The following is an 18,132-nucleotide window of genomic DNA, read 5'->3' on the forward strand; positions in this document are numbered from 1 at the left end:
TACGAGGTGGGCCCTGGAGTAAAAATGAATTGGATACCCTTTCTGAGAACCACAGAAACCAACCACTTACAGTATGCTGGAAAACCACCTGGCTGCAGCTTTGCTGTGTCAATTAATGTATGATGATGTAATTACAATCACATTAATTTGGGAATATAGTAAAGGTTTGGTCCCTTATACAAACTTCAGGATTAGGTAATATTACAGGCCATTATGATTTCAGTTGACAATTAGTGTCGCATATATCTAAACTATATTACAGTTAATCAAAGCCCCACAAACCAACTGTCACATAGTGACTGTGGCTGTTAGGGGCCCCAGGAGGTCTGGGGCAGTTACCCGATTTGTGTGGTTGCTAATTCAGTCTCACATCCAGGAGTTCATTTTACACTATCTGAGATTACATTATATACACACACACACACACGCACACCCACACCCACGTACAAACATACATACACACACACACACACAGGTCAGATAAACTTATCAGCATTTGCAAAGTGAGTTACAGTCTATTTTGGTCCAGGCTATTAAAACAGAGTAGCAAATTGTATTCAGTGCTGCATATCAGATCACACATAACCCAGACCACACTGTACATATCCTTCACCACAATAATACTAAATACACAAACGCAGTCTGCAGATTCCAGTTTAACTGAATGCGCATGGCTGCTAATGTTAGCTCGCCCCATAACAGCTCGACCCCGCCAACCTCATACACTGCTTGTTACCAGGTAGGATATCCCCAGGGGTCTTATTGACTGCACTCATCTAAGGTAGAATTAGCAGTGAGATGATCTGGACGCAACACAGCATGCAGGGAAAATCTTCTTACAGGTGCATTTGGGGTATGGCGCCAACGGTCTCCTTGAAGACACAATCTGGTATTATACAAATCTGCCTAAAGGTCTTTCACACACGTTTGACCTGTAAACAGAAACGGCAGTTTTGTTGCTTTCTTTGTAGCCTTCATAGTCCATAAAAAATATTTTAAAAACCTGCTTAAATATCGTATTTACAGCAGCTATTAACAGCAGGGTTGTGGGCAGCATGGTATTCTGTATTCCTTTCTCTACTGTTCTCTACTCAACCTATTGAACTCTCACCCAGTTCACCAGCCTCCAAACGTGCGTTCACACTGCCCTTGTGCTAAAGGAGTGAAACAGTGTCATCAGCATTACAGGCATCAACAAGTGTTCACTGATGCTTGCGCGTACAGCAAAAACTGTTCAGAATCGAAGAGATGAGTGGATGAACTTTGCCTTTTTATTAGCCTCTCTCCCTTTTAACACTTCACAACCTCTCATTTTCTTTTTCCAATGTTCCTCTCTCTCTTACACCACAGCGTTGCTTCTGTGCTCCGTTCTCTCCAAGCCTCTCGTTCGCTCTTCAAAAGCACTCAGAACACGATTCACCTACAGTCCTCAATACCTTTCTTTCTCTCTTTCCCGTCTGTCATTTCCACTGACCGAGACACACACACACACACACACACACACACACACAGTGTGATCAACAAGACACACACATGCTCACACAGACAAGAACACACCAAGAGAAAGAAGCTGTTATAAAACTGCAGATGCAATCTCATTGAACCACACAGAGTGTGCCCCTGGAATAACAAAGACATTACAAGCTAATAAAGTTTTCTTCACAAACCCAGCTCAACACTGCACTGCAGACTCTCTGCTCGTCTCTAAGCCATATATCATCTACCCAGCATGCCTGCCTCATCGGACGACACAACTTCACCCACCCTTCGCTCTCCTCTTTCTCTCTCTCCTTCTCCCTCTCCTTCTCCTTGGCTTTGCGAGACTTGTGCAGGAGTCCGATCAAGATCACTGCGGCCCGAATGCCGGCCTTTTTGTTGTGGAACCTCCCTCCGGTCCGAGACATGCTGGACGCTTCAGCTGGTGCCAAGAGGGGTTCAGGTGACAGCCGGTCCAAGGTCAGGCCGGCTCCAGGTTCCCTGGGGTGCAGGACCTGCTTGGCCGTGGCTTTGCGGGGTTCCAGCGTGAGATGTGGACGTCACAATCTTGGTTCTGTTTGCTGTCAGGTTTGAAGACAGCTGGCTAGTTTCTGCCAAGCCAAGTACCTGTTTGATTTCCGGCCCTGGACTGGCAGTTCAGAGCCTCTCTGTCAGACGTTCTGGTATAAATCTGGACCAGAAATCCCAAATGTAAAGATTATGGAGCCACTCTGGCAGGTTGTCAGATCAGATTAAATCCAGATTAATTCTCTGTTGTTCTTGGTCTCGGGATCAATAAGCATTTCTTGTAATCCCAGAGATCCAGATTGACACTGTTAGAGTCCAGCTCAAGGTGAACTTCTATCTGCATTCCCTGCTTCTGCGGAGAATCTGTGCATCGCAGCTCCATAACACATCACAGTCCCTGACTAGAGGATGAAGGGTTGCGCTACAGACAGCCTCACGGACACACACACTTTGGTATTGCATCTCTCTGTCTACCTATCTCTACCTTCCCCACCTACATGCTCTGCTTCTTCTCCCTCTGTGTCTGCTGCTGCTCTGCTACCTCCTTCCTGACTGCTAAGTCCCGCCCTCCTCTGTCTGATAGGCTTGGGTTTGTGCAAGGTCCGCCTCCTCTTCCTCCTCCTTCTCCTCCTCCTCCTCTTCTACTGTATGCCTCCCTCTATCTCTCCCTGCCCTTGTTTCTACCTTGTTAATAATTTTATATTAATCTCCCTGACCTTGTTCTATCTGTGCTTGATTTTATGATTTCATTTCTAGGCACATGCATGCACACCCACACCTACCCAGCCCACCACACACACACACACACACACACACACACACACGCACCTACACTCCTACTGTGTGAAATCTCAATTCAAACAAGCTTATCACTCTATTGCCTGCTGTGTTGTTGCCAAGGACATTGGATTTGTAATGTAACCTCCCAAAATGAAAGGAGATTAAATGAAACCACATGGAAAAATTTTTAATTTTAACACATTTCACATGCTCTTTTTCACACAGGGAAATACATAACACTTTTTTTTTAACACTGCATGTCTTATTCTTTGCCTCCTATTGTCATGCTGTGCCACATATTTTCTCCGGTTTACCTCTATTTGTATTCCTCACACTAATAAACTGGCTGCGTGCTTCTTGTTTTTCAAACAAAAATACAGTCTACTACGCTAGTGTTTCTCTCCAGTTCCAGCCAGAGCCACTTTCCTCTTCAGTAACGGTTCAGTAAACAAAGCTAAAGTGGTCATCTTCCCAGAATATATTGATCTAAGGTGTTCTCTTTCCATCTTGGGCCACCTGTTCGTCTTCCCCTCTGTTAGTGAGTTAACCAACTGAGTGAGTGGAATCGATGGCTAATTGACTGACTAGCTGCATTCATTCTAATCGCATTAGCATCTAATCGCACAGCATCTTCACAAATTGTGTTAATCTTTTTGTTCTTTCATTTATTCATTGTGTCAATAATCTGGCTGGTTTTTCAAGAGTTCGACATTCTGAAAAATATGCGTATTAACTTTCTTGCCTGGAGTTGGATGAAAAGATCTCGTGTCAGCCCTGTGAAATATGAAGCCACAGCCAGGAAACAGTTAGCTTAGCTCATCATAAAGAGTGGACGCAGGAGGCTCCATTGGTTGCCTTACGACCTTGTTTTTACATTTTGTTTTTTGTATCGATTAAAAATACAAGATATTATGGGGTGGTGATGGTGCAGTGGATGAGACACATGCCTTTGGTGTAAGAGACCCAGGTTCAATTCCCTACTGTGTCCCTGAGCAAGACACTTAACCCCTAGTTGCTCCAAAGGCATGCGACCTCTGACATATATAGCAATTGTAAGTCGCTTTGGATAAAAGATAAATGAATAAACGTAAATGCATGAATGAGCAAGCCCAGCTGTTCTCCAGCTTCATACTTAACAGACAGACATGTGTGCTGTATCACTCATCTCATCTAACTCACGGCAAGAAAATATTTGGAAGCCTAATGAAGCTCTTGATCATCCGCCTCATTACACAACTTTACAGTCTGGCCCTTTTTTTTATTGATTCCCTCATTTCTCTCTGAGTTCATGCTTGAAAGGGTTTTTAAATTTCCCATAAAACTTAAACTAAAACGGCCATGTGAATTAAGCTATTCTCATGTGGCAACAACGAAAAAACTCTGTAGACAGACAAGGACACAGACATAAAACTAAACAAGCACCATAAAAGCCTGATGCAGCAGAAAAATACACATTCAATCACGTTGCACGTCTGGTACAGCTCGTCTGGGGGAGAAAAGTGGCAATAATAAAGGGGTAAATTTTGATTGATAGCTGAAATGACTCCTTGTAGAGAGGATACTTAGAGAAAAGCATCATTCAAACAAAGACATCTGAGTACATGAGAAGCTTTAGTAACTGTCCGACAGCAGCCAGGGAATAAATTAAGGCTGGAAAACAGCAGCCAAAAACACAATAATTAAATGGAAGGTCCTTTTTCACTCCTCGTGCATTGCTCTTCCTGCGTGTGATCGGCACCATAGCAACCGGAAAGCTGCCAGCGGATCTGCCCGAAGGACCCCCAAGGCTGTATCCCCTTGACACCAACCTAAGACTCGGTAGATTTTTGGTTTCTGCTCTTTGGGGAAAGCACTCGCAAGAATTACAGTTAGTGATTTTTGACTCACAACCTGTGGATCATGGCTCCCTGCCGAAAAAAACACCTGAGGATTTTCCCAAACCCTGCATGGAGGCTAAAAAACAAGCTGGACTTTAAAATATCCTCTAGAGATCACCTGTAAAAACAACATATACATGTACACACACACACACACACGCTCTCTCTCTGTCTCTCTCCCTTACACACACATTTGCAGTGACTCGGCTATTTCACTAGGGTCCTATTGTGCGTCATCAAGGGGGCGAAATGAGACACCTGTATCTATTCACTTTCTGACACACAAACACCACTCACTCTCTTTCAACCATCCCCTCTCTCTCTCTCTCTCTCTCTTTCTCTCTCACATACATATACACATCCACAGGTGTGACATTGTTCCTGTGTGATACACTGTGGAGGTGTACCAGTCCACCTCTGAGCTTGAATAAACATTCAGGGCAGATACGGTGTAGTTTTACATAGGTACATAAAATGAGACTTAGTGTACGTGCAGACATTTACCATAGAAACTCATTGAGGCATCTTATTTGAGAAAGGCAGGTCCTCTTCTGTTTTCATTTTACCTTTCAAACAACATGAAAGCCTAAATACTGTTTTGAAGCATTCTCCACATTGCTAAGAATACAACTCTGGGAGTGAAGTGGATGTTTTTGTTTTCTTATTTTGTTAGCCCAAAGCAGTGCTTAATTTGTGCCGGAGCTAGCCGGAGCGCTGCTCCGGTACTGCTGAGTTTATGCCTTTTGCGCTCCAGCACTAAAGTGCTTTCCGTCACTGCGCTGCCTTTCTACACAAATAAAATCCAAGATTTCATCCCCCCTAATAGGGTAAGTCTAATGGATTTCCTTGTTTAGTATTTGATTTGGTAGCTAATAATGGTTTCTGTTCGCCCTTTAAAACAATGTGCATGTATGCCATGCGTTTTAAATAATTAATTATTTGATTATAAATGATTAATTAATTATTTTTGGCAGGCGGCACATTTCCCACGCTCCGACGCCCAAAAATTTACAAATTAAGCACTAGCCTAAAGGTAGTCCAATTTGAACATTTTGAGTCAAAAAACACTGAAATCAATTTATAAAATAATTTTTTAGAATGCGGGTGGTTGTATGTGGCTTTAAAATAGAACGTCTTCTCTTTCTTTTGTATTACACCGCAGCAGCTCAATTAGTCAGTCACAGCACAACCTAAAACTAAATGGCTTGTTGGTTTTAAAATTCAACTGAAAATCAATGATTGTCGAACACTGCACATGCAGTTACAAACTCTCCCTCTGTTTCTCTTTACTGCAAGCATGCACGCACGCACGCACGCACGCACGCACACACACGCACTTATGTGTGTCTCAATGGTGTCAAACAGCTTTTCCTATCACTTCACAGCTTCTCAAGTGTCTTCCTAACAAATAGATGCCAGTCTCCCAACGTCACCTCTCTTTGCAGCTCATTCTATTTCAGGACACACACACAAATTACATCCACAACTCTGAAAAGTGCCTTATAGTAAACAAATATACAATGTGGCAGTCCAAATAATAGGCCTAGCCTTTCAACTGAAGATCATCTATTTAAGCACACACACACACACAAAATGCTTGACCCAACTGCAAGCCTGCTGAAAATGACCTTCACAAATGCTGTTGACTAACTACTCCATCCCCCAACACACACTCACACTCACTCCCTCTTCCCACTTACCTCTCCAATTCAAGCTCTCTTCAATGCACCATGTTCTATATGGGCCTGAAACCCCTTTTCAGTTGTCCACATCACGTGAGTATGAATGTGTGTGTGTGTGTGTGAGTTTCTGCACATGTGTAGCTCCACATATTCAGCTCCACCATGCAGTAACGAACAGTGGGGTCAGGCCAGGAACCAGTGTCCAGTGTTTATGAAGAAACAACAAGGTGCAAATGGAAATGGCGTGCCATAAATAAGAGATTAACTCTGAAATGTCATGTTGTCATATAAATCAAACAATGAGCCCTGAAGTAAATAAAAGGAAATGTCATCTCTCCCTGTCTCTCAAATTCAGATAAGGAGCTTTCACATGTTCCACAGCGTTTAAATGTGTGTAGATTTGAATTAAGTTTGGATAAAACAAAATCAGTACATTTCAGACTTTTATAGGTTAGCACAAGACAGCAGAGTGTGTACACACAGAGACCAAGTTAGCTTCCTTGCCTGCTTTGATTGCCTTTTAGACATAATTTACTCTGTGTTTTGTTTCTTTGTATATCCCACTGTGTTTTGGATCCAATATGTGACAGGCTTCTTAAAACCTGTTTTCCTTGTCAGTACCAGCTGGTGAGAGGGATTCCTCCCTTGGTGTGTTGGTGCTGGTGTCACTTTAAGGAAACCTGTATTTGTTGTTATGAAACGAAATTGGTATTTTAATTAGAGGGGCAAAGTCTGGGATTCACTCTGTATGTATTGTTCATTTACCAACTATCTTTTCTGTAACTGAAAAGATCTAATTATATGTTTGCCCTTGCAATCCTCATTTTGTTTGGATTTTCACTCTTAATGTTATAAAGAAGCTGTCTGTACTTTGGCTCCCACATTTTTCCAGCCGTGCTGAGGCTTTTTTCAGGGCTGCGCTAAACTGCACTAGCTCTTTTCTGTTCCTCCTGCAAGTTTCTTCTCCTTCTCTCTTGTCCTCTTCTTCTTCTTATCAACAGTTTACAAAAATGCAATTACAAAAGCCAGAAGCTGTTGTGTAGCAAAAACAGTAACCAGGATAACTTCTGTAGAAAAAATATTCTGAATTATTAGGATCATGTAAATGCAGGAGGCAAGAATTTTGACTGACCGACCTCATATTTCACATCTTGATAATACAGAACTGCTCAGACTCCTCCCTAATCTGCACAGTCAACTGATTTCCGAGGAAAGTCATCAAAATTTCATTACTAGGACAGAATATGTTCTCAGTGACTGTGTTCTATTTAGACATTCAGTAATCTGACTGATAACATGCATCAATTTAGAGTCTAATCCCCCCATCCATGTCTATCTACGATTTAGTCTCACCTCGTATCACACCTCCTTTTTATCTCTCTTCTCCATGCACTCTCCTCCCTCATATAGTACACACTGATCCTTTCCACCATTCAGTATTTCGATCCAGGCCTATTTTCCCAAAGAACTATAGTGTGTACTACCAATACAATGACACACATTATGTTACACAGATATTTACACAAGTATAATAAAGATATTTTCACAAGTATAATAAAGATATTTACACAAGTATAATCACGCACATTCAGGTACACTCAAAATAAACCTACCTCACCTAAAGTGAGGGCTGCGAGTGAGGAGTTTCCAATAAACATAAATCCATAAAACATGTTCCTCTTTCTGTTCCACTCACATCTCATTCAGCATAATTACCCACTCTAGAGAGAGTGTGTCCATGTGCGTGTGAGTGTGTTAAAATTAGCAGTATAACAGTAGTGTGAAACTCCAAATCATGATATACACTGTAGAAACAAAACATTGCTGTATTTACTTAGACGAGGGTAAATTAAATGACACTTAAAGGATTAGGCTGGGATACTGTATATATTGTCAACAAATCCCACGTAAAGACCGAAACCAACAATGAATTGATCCCACTCTCAAGTAATGTTTGTATAACTTAAGTATGTATTTATTCCTCTGTGCCACAGAGCTCTGTTCTTGTCCAAAAACTATAACACATTACTGAGGCACACTGTAGGTCATTTTGTCTCAGTCCTGCATACAACAATTTTGCTGCCCAAAATACTCACTAGAGCACTAAATACGCATTCCTGAAAATAGTTTTTTGCTAAAAACTACAAATGACCAGCTGTTTTAGGAAATGACTTTTGAAAAATTAAAGTATTTGTGACCCATTTTTAAAGATCTTCTGCTTGGCTTGGGTTGGAATGCCACTGATAGGCTCGGGATACAGTGAAGCTTTGAGAGGTGGACTAACACATTGTTGATGTTAGTCTTTTCATGGGGTTTGCGGACAATAACAAAAATATAGGATATTACTAATATTATTCTTTTACATTGTTTTTTAATGAAATGGCCTCTCTTTACTTTGGATTCATGTTTTTTAATACAAGTCAATTCCCAAGATCAGTTATGTTATTCAGTCTTGTTTGTCTTGATTTTGGTAAAAACAAAATCGGTGCACAGTACATAAATAAAATAATTATAAAGGTACTCAGTGTAGCCCTTACATGATAATACAGAAAAAAAAGGAGACGGCAAAGTCGATGTTTAGACTCAGACACTCCTATTTTTTATTTTGAGCACACTTGCCTTCCTCTGTCCAGTTCCGCTGTTTCTATTGTCTCAGTTTTCTGTTAACAAGATTTCAGTGTCTTCGAATGACACTCTTATTTGTCTGTCAAGCCATGGCAGCTGTAGCCTTTCATGCTAACTACCCATTTCCTCTGCCGGCAACATAAAGTGAATCATCAACTGTGTGATAGAGGATTTTCCCAGACCCACTTGACAGCTGCTTTTAAATGTAAAAGCTTCATGAATCACTGTTGTACCATATCAGCAACAGAGCACCAAACAAACCACAGACGGTGGTGGATTATTATTTTAAGATAAGTTTACTGCAGCACGCTGTCTGTTCCTCTCAGGCAAGGTAACAGATGTGAGTTATTACTCCGACACTGTACTGAGGCAGGGACATTGCTCCTCCTCTATAGGTAATGTACACATAAAATCAACAGTCACACCCACAGATACTGACAAGCACTTACCCACATACAGTACAACACTGTATATCATATTAAGTGACATGGGAAGAAATGAGTTCAGCTCCATGGTGAGGAGTGTATGCAACCACAAATGGCAGCAATTGGTGACAAGCCCTTTTAAAACAGGGACACGAAACAGAAATGTGTGAAATAGGAAATCAGCTCCTCCTCAATGCAGGTGTTAACAGCACAGGGCAACACCACAAGAACATTTAAGTGCAGGTACAGTACAGTAGGTGAAGTCATTTCAGTAGATTTATCTGAACTGGCCTTATGTAGTACTCCTAATCCGAACTATTTTATTTACATGAATAGTAGTATATACAGTATATACTGTACATGTATTTATACAGTAGAAGTGGCAGAGTGAGTAACTTATGTTGTATAGTAATGTGAGATTATCACCATACAATTGAAGTGACACTTAATGCCCAGGATCAGTGGATTTCTGTTTTAATTTCAAGGTAATCAAAGGATTTGTTTTTCAAACAGTCAATAAATTATAAAAAATCGAATAGTTTATGCGACTTTCACCTTAAAAAATATATTTTAAATGCAAACGTGTGTGGCACGTTCAGTTTGGTTACAGTGCTTTGAGGTGGGCTAGATGCCCAGGGTGCAGGTTGAACACAATAAAGTTGCTGTTTACAGTACGAATGCCACCACAACATCTTGTCACCACAGAGCGGTCTGTACTGCTAGCCACCAGCTACGTACGCTACTTGTTAAATGTTAAAACTCGGATAAACCAACTATCCACTACCTGCTCGGCACCAAACATCAGACAAACAAAGCTGACGACTAGCTGTGAACCTAGTGGAGCATTTAGCAGCTAAAGAGACAGATACTGTATTTCCCTCAGCACTTAGTGGAGACGGAAAACAGAGCAAAAAGAACAGGTACATTCTTCAGGGGGCTAAAAAACGCAACTCCAAATAAATGATGATGTTGCTCCATATATTAAAAAATGTAAACAGGCAACAGTTTCCTACAACTTGCCATATCACCTTTATAAGGTGTCAATGTTCTGTTCTTTCTGCTTCCATGCGATCACCCTCCTCAAAGTTTTTGCAACATATTAAGCATTCTGGAGGACAGAGGAAAAGTGGATTTTGTGGCAGTAGTACCCACCAGCTTTTATTCTTGGAACTGTGTGTAAGTACTTTGAATTCAAAACCAGAGTCATATTCCTTGTATGAGTATACATACTTGGCCAATAAAGCTGATTCAGATTCTGCAGTAGTAGTTAAAGATGTTTAACTGTAAATTGTGTTTCATGGACGCCCCCCTGAGGTCAACAGCTAGGAAAAGCCACTTTTACATTTGCTTTCATCAGTTATACTGCGTGTGGCCATTTGATGAATTGAATTGACAACACTTCTTAGACAATTACATGAAGGCCAGAGATGTCTTTTTAAGTCTGTTAACAACTGATTAAGGTCTTACATTGAAGCAACTTGGTGTCATGCTGATCACAGACTCTGTTCTTTGCGAAGGAGTAAACTACAGATGTTCCACCTTTCACGTCTACATGGGGAGAGTTTTTGATGCTCACAAGGATAGATTTTGGGTGGGATATCACTTTAATTTCATGCGAGGCGCTACTCAAGGCTTGTCTGGATTACAAATGTAGCACTAATTCATCAAAAACCCAAAGAACTTCTATTATTTAAAAGGAGATGAACCAGTGGTGAACAGTATTGCACTGCTGCAGGTACTAAGAGTAGCACTTTCGACAGCATGTGTAGCCCTTTAATAAACAATTGTAATCCTAGAGATCTGCATGTCACTCGACTCCCTGTGGCAGGCAGTAGACTGACACTGAAATATGGCGTTCATCACCATGAGCTGGTGCCAAGTCTGACCCTGTCACCCTGCATGCATGAACCCAAATAATTAACAGTATAAAACCATGTCCTCATCTGTCTGTCGATCCCTCTCCAAGCCTGTGTTTCTCGGTTCCTCTCTGCCCATAATTAACAGTATGCATGCCTGTTTGCTCTTATCATTAGCCTTCTCCTCTGCTCTGTGTGTCTTATCTTCCTCCATACGAGGCCATCACTCTGGCAGAGTTTCAGGACACACCGGACGAACCTGCTCACGGACTCAGGTGAACGGACCGCCATGTCTTTCTTTGCTTGCCTTGCTTATTAATTCTATGTCCCATGATGCATCCGCCTGTGTTCATTCTCTGAAGTGTCGCAAACCCTTTCATAACCCTCTACATCACTGAATCATGTTATCCTAAACACAACAATGCAAGAGAGATGAAGGAGTGTGTGTGTGTGTGACTATACATGTAGCCCACAGAGCTGGGGGCCTTGCTGAGTCGGCCAAACAAGACACCATGTGTTTGTCAAGAGGCGACAGATGGAGTAGGAGGAGAGGAGAGGGAGTGTGGTGTGTGACGGCCAGTACACCCACACACACACATACACACAGGCCCAACCTTAAAGAGCGAGATTAGGTGACAGATAAAATATGAGCTCATTTAAACTCAGCTGTTATTCGCCGTTTCACACTGTACTGAGCCTGTGCCTCACATGTCTGGAGCCTGGAACAAAACTGAAGTGAACTGAACTAGAAGCGGCAGTTCCTATTGTTTTCATAGTGTGAAACACGTGAAATGTATATAGCCATCGCCTTTAAGACCTCAGTATGCTTCAAACAAGTGTTTGTCATACTGTCTAACGGGAGGCGGAGGCTGCATCTGACAACTTTCCAAAACAGACAATCCAACAATCGTGCTCTCTTCAAGTAGCAGTTGGATATATAACATGAAGTGTGAAAAGGTCTTCGTTGTGGTGATTAACTCCACTTCGAAGAGAAGTCACTGCCATTTTGACACATTATAGCAGGAAAATCACAGATGAAACAACAACATTAATATGGATTACATTCCATTTAGGTGAGCCAATTCCAGTGCTTACTGTACGAGGACTCATAATGGAAACAAGTCAATAAATGAAAAAGCTCTTTTGGGTGTTTGTTTCGTCTGCCATGTTGGCCATTGTTGTACGTCCCATCTCGCCTTTCTTGTCTTTTTTTATCACTGCCTCAGCTGACAAAAGTTATATGCATCAGCCACCTGGTGTTGAAAGCCAAGAGTGTGAGAGCTTCTATCTGCAGACAGTAAAATTGATCACAGGTGTCCAATTTCAATGGGAAATAGACTGTAGCAAAGGTAATTTCTATGAAATGGTTGTGTTATTACTTTAATTTGAGCTTGAATGCCTCAAGTGTTGTGACTCATTAATATTGCAGAACTTGAATTGGATGGCTCTCCTTCGTATTATGGCAGTAACTTTACTGTAATTTCTTTGCCAGCTGAACTTTTATGTGTTCAGGAAACATCTAGACTTGAGACATGAATCAGTACAGGCATCAAGTGCTGGGGTGAGTACACCCCTCACATTTTTGTAAATATTTGATTATATCTTTTCATGTGACAACACTGAAGAAATGACACTCAAAAGTAAAAAGTAGTGAGTTTGTATAACTGAGTTAGCAGCTTGTATAACAGGATAAATTTTCTGTCCAAAATATCACATCACACAGCCATTAATGTCTAAACCGCTGGCAACAAAAGTGAGTAGACCCCTAAGTGAAAATGTCCAAACTGGGCCCAGTTAGCCATTTTCCCTCCCCTGTGTCATGTGACTCAGGTCTCAGGCGTGAACGGGGACCAGGTGTGTTAAATTTGGTGTTTTCGCTCTCACACTCCCTCATACTGGTCACTGGAAGTTCAACATGGCACCTCATGGCAAAGAACTTTCTTATTATCTGAAAAAAAGAATGGTTGACCTACATAAAGATGGCCTAGGCTATAAGAAGATTGCCAAGACCCTGAAACTGAGCTGCAGCACGGTGGCCAAGACCATACAGCAGTTCAACAAGACAGGTTCCACTCAGAACAGGCCTCACCATGTTCGACCAAAGAAGTTGAGTGCACATGCTCAGCATCTTATCCAGAGGCTGTCTTTGGGAAATAGACGTACGAGTGCTGCCAGCATTGCTGCAGAGGTTAAAGGGGTTGAGGGTCATCCTGTCAGTGCTCAGACCATATGCCCATGTCCTGTGGTCTGATGAGACCAAGATAAACTTATTTGGTTCAGATGGTGCCAAGCATGTGTGGCTGCAACCAGGTGAGGAGTACAAAGACAAGTGTGTCTTGCCTACAGTCAAGCATGGTGGTGGGAGTGTCATGGTCTGGGGCTGCATGAGTGCCACCGGCACTGGGGAGCTACAGTTCATTGAGGGAACCATGAACGCCAACATGTACTGTGACATACTGACTATACACTCACTACTTTACACTGTAGTGTATTGTAAGTGTCATTTCTTCAGTGTTGTCACATGAAAAGATATAATCAAATATTTACAAAAATGTGAGGGGTGTACTCACTTTTGTGAAATACCGTATATAACTGGTCATTGCAGAAAGGATGGAAACAGACAGAATGACCAGTACAGCTGTACTTTCTCAGAGGTTGTTTGATGACATTTAGTTCAAATGTTCAAAACACCTGGAGGTCAGATGGTCTTGAGTGATAATGACAGTGAACACAGACCCACCATGCTGGGGGACAAGCACAATAGGAGCGAGCCATATGCAAGGACAAACAGCAGTTTACTTCCCCTGGGCCCCAGATGTGAGGAATAAGGGTGATAAACCAAAGAGGAAATAGTGATAAAACTGTCTTTGGGTGTGTATGTATGTGTGTGTGTGTTTCACATGTGAAGGAGTACCAGCAGGACCAGTGAGCAGTCCTGTGAGTTTCAGAGCAGAACGGAGGTGCAAAGGAGAACAGGGTATTTTCAAGGGCCACACACACACACACACACACACACACAGCATGACAGCCCAGACAGCTATTACGAACTGCTCTCTTGCCCCCAGAGCATCCAAAGTGGCGTCTGATGGATGATCCATCAGCAGGACTATTGGTGTCTGGTCTCCAGATAGGCTGTGACACAGATAACCCCAGACAGCCAGTGCACCAACACCATGGCTGCTACGCTCAGCATCGGGGAGAAATGTCCAAATTTATACAGGATAAAGTTGCAAATCATGGACCTGTTCTCCATTACTGTAATTACCAAATGATGAAGGTGAGGATACAATACAGTGGCAAGAAATGTGTGTGAATGTGGCACTCAAAAATGGGATACAAATTTTGTAATACAGTGACATAAAAGATAAATGCCTTACATACATGTCAGCACAACTCTTAAGTGTTTGTTTTGTTTGTGCTCTTCCTACTGTTTTAAACTGGGTAGGGCTCAATTGGAGATCAGTGATGTCACAAATTTAGTTGAGAGTTTAGCAACATTTCGAATCAAAATGTCAAATCTGATCAAACCACACCCACACAGTCCTGATGAAGCAGATTTTGAGTGTTCAGACTCTTAAAGAGGTCATATTATGCTCATTTTGAGGTTCATCATTTTATTTAGGGGTTGTACTAGAACAGATTTACATGGTTTCATTTTGAAAAAACAACATTTTTTTGTCATACTGCACATTTCTGCAGCACCTCTTTTAACCCTGTGTGTTGAACACACTGTGTTTTAGCTACCTCCCTCTTTGCTAGACTTAAGGCTTTTTCACTTTGTAAACCTATTACAAGCACAAATAAGATAAACAACACAATAAAGGAAAGGGAAACCAAAAAAAGCACATACTATGGATGTTTTTAATTAAACTTAGTTTCTTTTTTAGTAATGCATATTAAATGTTATACAGAAATGGGTTATAAAACTAAATTGAGTTTTCAGGAGCTTTAAAGGAAGTTTTTGTCTGAGAAATCAATGCCCAATTGACCCAGAACCCCAAACCTCATCATGCAGTCACCCATCTCTTCTTGCAAAATCACTTCATTGGACAAAAACCTAATCAGTAACAGCTGTGTAGTAAAACACCAGCCTGCAGCTGTCCAGTCTGAAAATCTGAGGAAATGGGGGGAAGGGGGGTAGGGAGAGGACAATCCATTCTCTAGACCACTTATCCTTTTCAGGGTTGTTGGGGCTGGAGCCCAGCATGCATCAGGGAAGAGGCAGCCCAACACAAGGCTAAGAGGATGTCATTTTTTCAGATTATGAGAAACTGTCAGCATCAGATGCCAACTTTATAAACTCAAGAAAACAATTACTTAAAAAGGTCAATCGTAGTGGAAAATCATAATCTGTACATTTAGCTTATCAAGACCTACGGCAAAAGATGTTGACTTTTTCTGCATCAACGACAGTTTGATATTTTGGGAAATACACTTAAGAGTAACTCTTTCCCCCTGTTTCTCGTTTTTATGCTATGCTAACCTGCTGCTGGCTCCAGCTTCACATGTACCATACAGACATGAGAGCGGGATTGATCCTCTTATCTAACTCTGCGGGCATTTCCCAATATGTCAAACAACAGAACTGAGGAATCCTGGAAAGGAGGCAGAAGACATCAAAAGAATTCACAGGCATAAAGACAAAAGAAGATTCAGCAAATACTAATCAGAAAAGAATACAAGAAAAGAAATTATGAAAACAAGTGAGGAAGTGAGTTTGAGCGAGGAAATAAGAGACACCACAAAATCACAAGGAGTATGAGAAGGAAAGAGAGAGAAAATACAAGTGAGAGATCACAGGCAAGAGTTGGAGCAGAGAAATGAGATGCGAGTGGTGCAGAGTGATGATGAATAGGAGATATTTCCGTTCCTTTTGTGAGTGCTGATTACAGTGTCAAATCACAGACGGTCCTTTATTAATCACCCAGCACAGTGGCCTTGACTAGTGCTCTGCTCACTGCTGCCAGTTCACTGTGACAGAAATGTCATCGGACAATTATTTTCACACACTAGGCTATTTGGAGCATTATTGTTTCTCTGCTTGTGATGTGTTGGCAAATTGGCTTTGGGCAATATTCAGTCTTTCTCTCTCACACACACACCAACGCACACACACACACAAATAAATAGTTCTGCAAAAAGTGCACCCAGGTTTTTGTCAATGATGGATTACTGACAGGTCTAAATTTAAAAATATAAGTGGACAAATGAAGTTTTACTCTCCTGCTCCTGAAAATACTACTCTACCACTACTCTTTTTGTTCAGAACTTTTGTACTTTATATGAGCCAGTGTTTCTCCTGCTCTTTTATACCTTTGTGTTCTTTCTTCGCCTCTCTGATGTCATGTGTAACATTGGTGAGGTAAATCAGTTTCCTGCTTTCTCCATTTGCTTGGTTGACTAAGATGTTGGCTGACCCTCACATGCAAAGAATTACACATGTGCATTTAAACAAGCAGCTTTGGGAATTAGAAATACGTGAGGCATGAGGAAGAACAGAAATAATGACCTTAAAGGAAGAAAAGTGAGAGGTTGATTGCCACCAAGGAATAAACACAGTAACATACAGTACGTAGTGCTGTCCAGTGGTGTGTATTCTGCACCACTGTATGTGTTGACACCAAATTAACCGTTCGCTAAACCCCTTCCCCTCACAGCAATTGTCCAAGCTACTGCAACTAGTAACTACTACAGTAGCTGCAGTAGTAGCAGCATAGCTAACCACATTAGCTTGTGGCGTTACGTATTACTTAAAATAAAATTCAAAAGAGGATAAAAAAACATCCTTCCCCACTAGCACGTCCACTGTAAAGTATCTCCCTACTGGAAGCCGGTCCTGGATGTTATCAGAGTTTAACCACTCCAGCTTCTAGCCAAAATCCTTTGCCAAGATCAGAATCAGCTTGATTGCCAGGTATGTGTACACATACGAGGAATTTGATTGTACATGCTCACGATGTGCTTACTTATACAATAACAATACTAAAATCAGACACGGGCTACAGTATAGAGAACACATATATACACACTACAAACAAAAACAGTATAGAAAGATTGAGACAATACCGCAATGAACAGATTGCGAAGGATGCAGGAGTAAATTATTATTATCATATTAATTATTATTATTATGTACATGTCGGAGGTGGATGAGATTTACAGGTGCACATACACATACATACATACGTGTACACATGTACACAGCGCGATGGAGCATAGTGTAAAGGATGCTGGAATAAATAAGTATTATGTGCAGGTGTTATGTGCTTGAGGTAGATGGATTTGGTATACAGTATATACAATATACAAAATGACAATATGAACAGTATGAAAAGCTCTGAAATAGAGAATGATTAATAAATAATAAGTAGTAAACAGTAAACAGGTAGCTGATTAGAGACAGAGTTACTGGGTTATTTTTTTATTTTTTGTTTTGGCGTACAGTGCTCTGTAGCGCCTACCAGAGGGGAGGAGCTGGAACAGGTTGTGTCCGGGGTGAGATGGATCTGCAGTGATGTCTCCTGAAATGTATAAGTCCTGAATGGAGGGCAGGTTGGCACCGATGATCTTTTCTGAGCCAGCTGATCAACCTCCCGTCTGTAGGCCGACTCGTCACCGTCCCGGATGAGGCCAATGACCGTTGTGTCGTCAGCAAACTTCAGGAGTTTGACAGATGGGTCTCCTGAGGTGCAGTCGTTGGTGTAGAGGGAGAAGAGCAGTGAGGAGAGCACACACCCCTGGGGGGCGCCAATGCTGATAGTCCGGGTGCTGGATGTGATGTTCCGCAGCCTCACCTGCTGACTCCTGTCAGTCAGGAAGTCTGTGATCCACTGACAGGTGGAGGCTGGCACAGTGAGCTGGGTGAGTTTGGTGCTGAGGATGT

The 18,132-nt window shown here is 41.7% G+C and overlaps 1 protein-coding gene across 4 annotated transcripts in view; it reads right to left on the bottom strand.

The window, feature by feature from the left end:
• The window catches only part of rap1gap2a (RAP1 GTPase activating protein 2a), an 86,121-nt gene that overhangs the window by 36,729 nt on the left and 31,260 nt on the right, over positions 1–18,132 (bottom strand). For 2 of the 4 annotated variants that reach the window (XM_038693316.1, XM_038693315.1), the window contains exon 1: positions 1,765–2,523. The exons of the other annotated variants lie outside the window; for them this stretch is intronic. In XM_038693316.1, coding sequence (XP_038549244.1) covers positions 1,765–1,904 — 140 coding nt within the window. In that variant the 5' untranslated portion in view covers positions 1,905–2,523. Of the gene's footprint in view, positions 1–1,764; positions 2,524–18,132 lie in introns of those variants that run through there. 4 annotated transcript variants of the gene reach the window in all.

The sequence above is a fragment of the Micropterus salmoides genome, unplaced genomic scaffold (assembly GCF_014851395.1).
Source record: "Micropterus salmoides isolate LMB-PRFRI ecotype aquatic unplaced genomic scaffold, ASM1485139v1 Ms_hic_scaffold_3, whole genome shotgun sequence".
NCBI lineage: Eukaryota > Metazoa > Chordata > Actinopteri > Centrarchiformes > Centrarchidae > Micropterus > Micropterus salmoides.